This window comes from Coffea eugenioides, chromosome 11 (assembly GCF_003713205.1).
Source record: "Coffea eugenioides isolate CCC68of chromosome 11, Ceug_1.0, whole genome shotgun sequence".
Classification (NCBI taxonomy): domain Eukaryota; kingdom Viridiplantae; phylum Streptophyta; class Magnoliopsida; order Gentianales; family Rubiaceae; genus Coffea; species Coffea eugenioides.
This window is the reverse complement of record NC_040045.1, coordinates 32,766,706-32,772,386: the sequence shown is the minus strand read 5'-3', so window position 1 is coordinate 32,772,386 and position 5,681 is coordinate 32,766,706. Positions and strand designations below refer to the sequence as shown.

At 36.3% G+C, this 5,681-nt stretch overlaps 1 protein-coding gene across 2 annotated transcripts; it reads left to right on the top strand.

Moving 5' to 3' along the window:
- Positions 1 to 218: 218 nt before the first annotated feature.
- Positions 219 to 5,433, top strand: LOC113753059 (transmembrane 9 superfamily member 2-like). 2 transcript variants are annotated; one of them, XM_027297135.1, is made up of 8 exons: positions 219 to 320; positions 2,020 to 2,178; positions 2,695 to 2,735; positions 2,825 to 3,401; positions 3,522 to 3,650; positions 3,755 to 3,911; positions 4,008 to 4,492; positions 5,047 to 5,433. In XM_027297135.1, the coding sequence occupies exons 2-8, from the start codon at positions 2,030 to 2,032 to the stop codon at positions 5,264 to 5,266; spliced, it is 1,758 nt and encodes a 585-aa protein (XP_027152936.1). In that variant the 5' UTR covers positions 219 to 320; positions 2,020 to 2,029; the 3' UTR covers positions 5,267 to 5,433. The 2 variants fall into 2 exon arrangements, with proteins under 2 accessions (XP_027152936.1, XP_027152937.1); XM_027297136.1 differs by having other exon boundaries at positions 235 to 320; positions 2,026 to 2,178.
- Positions 5,434 to 5,681: the final 248 nt, after the last annotated feature.

Sequence of the window (5,681 nt, the reverse complement as noted above, 5' to 3'; positions counted from 1 at the left end):
ATACGAATTATATATCTAATAATTACAGCTTTTGTGAGGTTGGCTGAATTTAAGGATTATAAGACCATAAAGTTTCCCTTGATTCTGTTTTATCCTTTTTCCCTTTTTCCTATGGGAAGCTACTTTGGAAAGTTCTTCAATAACATTTTAAAATTTTTATAGTCAACGACTCAACGGTCCATGTCATACTTCCACAGTTCTGACTTCTGAGTCTGGATAAAAAAGTACGGAGGACCCCAAGCTACTAACCAAGTAAGCAAACGACACCACCGTTGCTTCTCTCTGCTCTGCGACTGCGGTGGCTTCGATTGTTGTTTTCGGTAAGAATCCTTATCTATTCATTGTTTATATAGTAATTCATTAGTATAGCTGGTGAAATAAAGAAGAATGCTTGGGTTTTTTCTAAAGATTTGGTTAATCATTAACTTGTTTTGCTTGTAAATTTAGTTCTATCTTTGGTTTTGATTTGTGGGAAGGATATGCCAGATATTATTGAAGTAGTGGACTATTTCATTTATGAATATTCAGGAAATAAAAATCCCAGTAGGGATAGATTTGATTCTGGCCAAAACATGCTGGTAGTATGTTTCTTCATACTTCTAGTTGAAAATGGTTTGGATATTAAGAAAAATACCCAGATTTAGTGAAATCCTTTCTATTAATAGTACTTGGATAGTTTCTGTTTCCTACACTGCATTTTGTTGCATTAGATTTACCTTTACTTTCTATATCCCTTGTGGAAATTTCACAAAACTTTTTATCTTTTTTGAAGTTAGGTTACAAAGTAGATCTCCAATGCAAGACAGATTTTTTACTTTCCCACTATGTTTTTTTTTTTAAATGTAAGTAAACTTACAGAATTTTTAAATTCTTCTTTTCGTTTTTTAGTGAAAGCTAGTATGTATCGCTCAGAAAATTGATAAAACTTATGGCTTGTGAGTCAACAGCATTGGGAGCTTAAGCAGACACTGGCGTTTAACTAATAACTAGTAAACATGTATGAAGCACATTAGTGAGTCTGGTGTTAAGGATTCTCCTCTTCAGAAGAAGCAGGGAAAGTGCACAGGGATGTTGGATCAACCTCAGAAATGTACTGCTTAACTGGATCGGAACCAATGATGAAGGTGAACTGGCCAGGAATTGTGTATAACATACTTACTCGAAGATTTCATTTAGTCGTGGATGTGAGTATGTAGTCCTTGTTAGCTATATTGAGTTGCAAAGTTTAGTGGTAATAAGAGAAGGAGGTGACATTGGCAGTGCAGCAATAAGCTTTGAATCAATTTGGCTGCTCAAAATCATTGAAATAGATCACGAAAAAGGAACGTTATGCTCCCATCTGCCTGTTGTGGATGCAATAGCTAGTTTAATTGTATCTTTGAAACTTTAGTAGTCAGGTATACCACAATTAGTGCCCTTATTTTGGTACTAGAACAAGACGAACTTACTCTAAAATCAGCTCTATAACTGTCCTTTGGATATAAGTGGCAACTGACTTATTAACAATTAGTGCATGATTATGTTCCATGAATCCTGTATCATTTATGACTTCACGTCCTCAAATAGCATTTCGCTTATTTGAGGTTCTTTTCTGACTTAACATTACTTTTCTCCCCCAAATTGATTGGCACTATCTCTTAAGCATACTTAACCTTCCCATGCCTCCAGCAATGCCTTACATCTTCAATGCAATTATTGTTTTAATGTCTTATACCATCCAATCTCACCTAGCAACCTCCCTTCTTATCTCCATTGTCTTCCTGACCTTTCAGTAACTCCCAGTTACTGACTCAATCATGTTCCTTCTCCAACTTAAAAATCTTCTCCATAGAGTTCTCCAGAAGCAATCTGCTCAGTCATTATTCATAGATTAAAAAAAAATTGCAATGGAAAAGCAATTGTGCCATGCTAGTGACTTTTATTTTACCAGTGTTAGTTCCAAGATACATGAATCTAGCTGTTCATCTATATGGTTTGGGAGAATTTCTTGTCTTAATTATTGTATTTTTATCTTCAAAGAAACAGGACAATGGAAGAGTCTGCAAAGTTTCTTCTTATTTCTGTCATTTTAATGGGTATTCTTAGCGAAGCAAAGTCAGATGCTTTCACCCACAGGTATGAGAAGGGAGATCCAGTGCCCCTATATGCCAACACGGTTGGACCATTTCGCAATCCCAGGTAAATGCTGCATTATTCCAACTCTTAATCATTGTTCTCTTCTTTATAAACTAATAGCAACATTGAAGAAGCTACTTAATATGCATGTAATGATAGTAATCCACCATCAATGGTTTATGCTAGATTTCATATGCACGATCATTTGTCCATTCGTTTCTTTTTGATCTTCAATAAAATAGCATTAAGTAAAAGTTGGCATCGGATATTTTCTCTGCCTGAATGTTTTTGTCATAATTAATGCGAATGCACCCCAAATTAATTAACCACTTAGATTTTCCAGAAGAATAGCTAATCCAGCCTTTGTCCTGTCATTGGTTATATAACCCCATCTGGTGATAATTAAATATTATGTGATATCTATGGCACATCATTCTGTCGCAAAGTCACTAAATTCTCCATCTAGACATGTAATAATGATTGTTAGTCCGTTGATGTTATTACATAGTAACAGGCAGAGAATTAGCTTATTGATTTCTAATGTTCTGACTCTTTTGTTTTTTTCATGATTCATTTCAGTGAAACTTATCCATATTACTGCCTTCCATTTTGTCCAACAGGTTTGTTTCTATAGTACATTATCTTACTACATATTTTGCCTCTCAATACCTTTCTTAATGTCTTGCTTTTCTGAATTGAACTATTTCAGATCACTGGGAAGAGAAGAAGGGAACTTTTGGTGAGGTGTTGAATGGAGATCGTCTTGTTTCTGCTCCATATAAGCTTGATTTCAGGGTGGACAGAGAATCCCAAGTTTTGTGCAGGAAAAACTTGACTAGAGAAGAAGTTTCTCAATTTCGAACAGTAATTGCACAGGATTACTACTTACAGATGTATTATGATGACTTGCCAATGTGGGCTTTTATTGGAAAGATTGCTAATGGTAGCCCAAATGGGTCTAGATATTTCATATACACAAAGGTGCATTTTGAAATTTATTATAATGGTGACCACATAATTGAAATTAACCTCCGAACGGATCCCTCATTTAAGACTGACTTAACAGAGGACAAAGTTATTGAGGTGGAGTTCTTGTATAGTGTAAAGTGGAAGGAAACGACCGCTCCATTTGAAGAGAGAACTTTAAAGTACACACATTCTGCCATTTTGCCACATCATATGAGCATCCACCGGTCTAGTATTTCATATTCATTTTGGATAGTTCTCATCTTGGTTGGTTGTCTGGTGGCATTATATGTGCGGGTCCTCAGGAAAGATTTCAATAAGTAAGAAATCAAACTTCAGATGGGCTGAGTTACTTATGCATTCTATGGCGCTTGTCAACATGATAGTTATTGTTTGCTGTATATATAATTAATGTACTTCAATCTTGTAATTTACTCCAGTGATGAGGAACTAGCTGATAACCAAGAAGAGGCAGGATGGAAGGTCATCCATGGGGATGTGTTCCGATACCCAAAACACAAGTCCTTCTTTGTTGCAGCAGTTGGTTGTGGCACACAGCTATTTACAGTGTAAGTATCAATGAAGACTGATGTCCAATCGTATAAATATATCCAAATGTTGCAGATTGAACAATCTTATACTTATCTGTAATAAAATTTTGTACATATTGCAGTGTGTTGTCCATTATGACCTTAGGGATTATGGGTGTATTTCGTCCATATGACCGTGGAGTTCTGAGGATTGCCTTGGTCTTCACATATGCAGTAACAAATGTTATTTCTGGATTTAGTGCCGTTTCATTCTATCATCAACTTGAAGGAAGCAACTGGGTAACTGCTGAGGGCTTGGATCCTCAATTGATTGTGCTAACAATTAGCTCTTTCAGTTCTAAAGAATGTTAACAAACTTCCCTTTTGATTTGACAGGTGTGGAATCTGCTTCTAACTGGCTTTCTCTTCGGTGGTCCTCTCTTTCTTGCATGTTGTTTCCTAAATGCTGTTGCAACTATATATGGCTCTACTGCAGCACTTCCCTTGGGTACAATTGTGGTCATTTTTCTTATATGGCTATTTTTAGCTTTCCCATTGCTTTTGCTGGGTGGGATTGTTGGGAAAATCACAAAGTCCAAGTTTCAAGCTCCTTGCCGCACCACACAGTGTCCTAGAGAAATTCCAGCACTCCGTTGGTATAGGGGTGTTCTTCCTCAAATGGCATTTGCAGGATTGCTGCCATTCAGTGTTATCTATATTCAGCTCTATTACATCTTTGCCAGTGTATGGGGTCACAGGGTGTATACATTATATGGTGTACTATTCATTTGCTTCATTCTACTTGTAGCCATGACTGCCCTCGTCTCAATTGGTTTTACATACCTTCAACTTGCTGCTGAAGATCATCTATGGTGGTGGAGGTTAGTTGTTTTCTGACTACACTCTTTTGCCTGTGGTTATCATCTTTAAAGAGAAAAAAATCTGATTTAGCATAGCAGACAAGTTTATTTTTCTAGTACTATAGGATTATTAAGGAAGGAAAACATCTCAAAAGGGAAAAGATAACCAAGAAAAAAGAAGAAAATCATTCCTTTTTCCTGAAAATTGCATTTTCCATGTCACTATATTTTGTCTTAGTATACACATGCTATCAAACATAATACTCCATTGCAGCATTTAGATTTGACATACTTTATCCACTTAATTTTCTCGAAACCTTTAATTTTCAGAATGATTGTTTAAATTACAACCGATACCTTAAAGATGTGTCAGTACATGGCCCTTTTTATGTGTATTTACTAGTAGTCTGTGCTTTTTCTCATAAACCATTGTGAAGCATATGCCTTCTCTCGTAGTAGCTGCATCTTGGTTTTTTGAACACATTTGTTCTGAAAATGTTGCTTTCAAAAGCATCTTCATTTGATGGTGTTGAACACTGTAAGCTAATCTGTTCCCCATGGTGTACTCTGAACAGGTCATTTCTTCATGGTGGTTCAACTGCCCTCTACGTCTATGCTTACTGCTTTTTCTATTACTTCGAAAGAGCAGATATGAGCGGTCTAATGCAAACCTCTTTTTTGTTTGGCTACATGGCTTGCATCTGCTATGGCCTTTTCCTTCTGTTAGGCACTGTTGGATTCTTTGCTTCTTTACTATTTGTTCGCTACATATATAGTTCTATCAAGTGTGATTGATAGCTAGTTGTACCTTGACCTTTTGATGCATTCTTGCTCTTTCAATCACACTAGATCCTGAAGTTACATATTTTGTCCAAGAGAAGCATTCAAAATGGACAATTGAGGAAGGAAAAATCCATTTTGAAGTATTACAAAAGAAAGAAATGAAGCATTCATTGCATGCACCAAGTCTTGAGAAAGTGTAAACATGGTCCCTATCCTTGACAATGCCAATGCTAATTTCCTTGTGGTGTAGGAGAATTGCAATTTCGCGCTCACTAGATTTTGTGTAGTTGTTGGTTTGATCTAGAGCTGCAAAAAAGTTCAAAACCGCCCAATCTGCCCATTAATTTTAAAGGATGAGTTGGGTCAGTTGGGTTATGGGTTTTGTTGGATTGGATAAGAACAACCAACTTATTTATTGGGTGGGTTG

Coding starts and splice junctions, on each gene's coding strand:
- LOC113753059 (XM_027297135.1), top strand. CDS start 2,030: ATGGAAGAGTCTGCAAAGTTTCTTCTTATTTCTGTCATTTTAATGGGT. Junction 2,179..2,694: donor GGACCATTTCGCAATCCCAG/GTAAATGCTGCA, acceptor GATTCATTTCAG/TGAAACTTATCCATATTACT. Junction 3,402..3,521: donor CTCAGGAAAGATTTCAATAA/GTAAGAAATCAA, acceptor AATTTACTCCAG/TGATGAGGAACTAGCTGATA.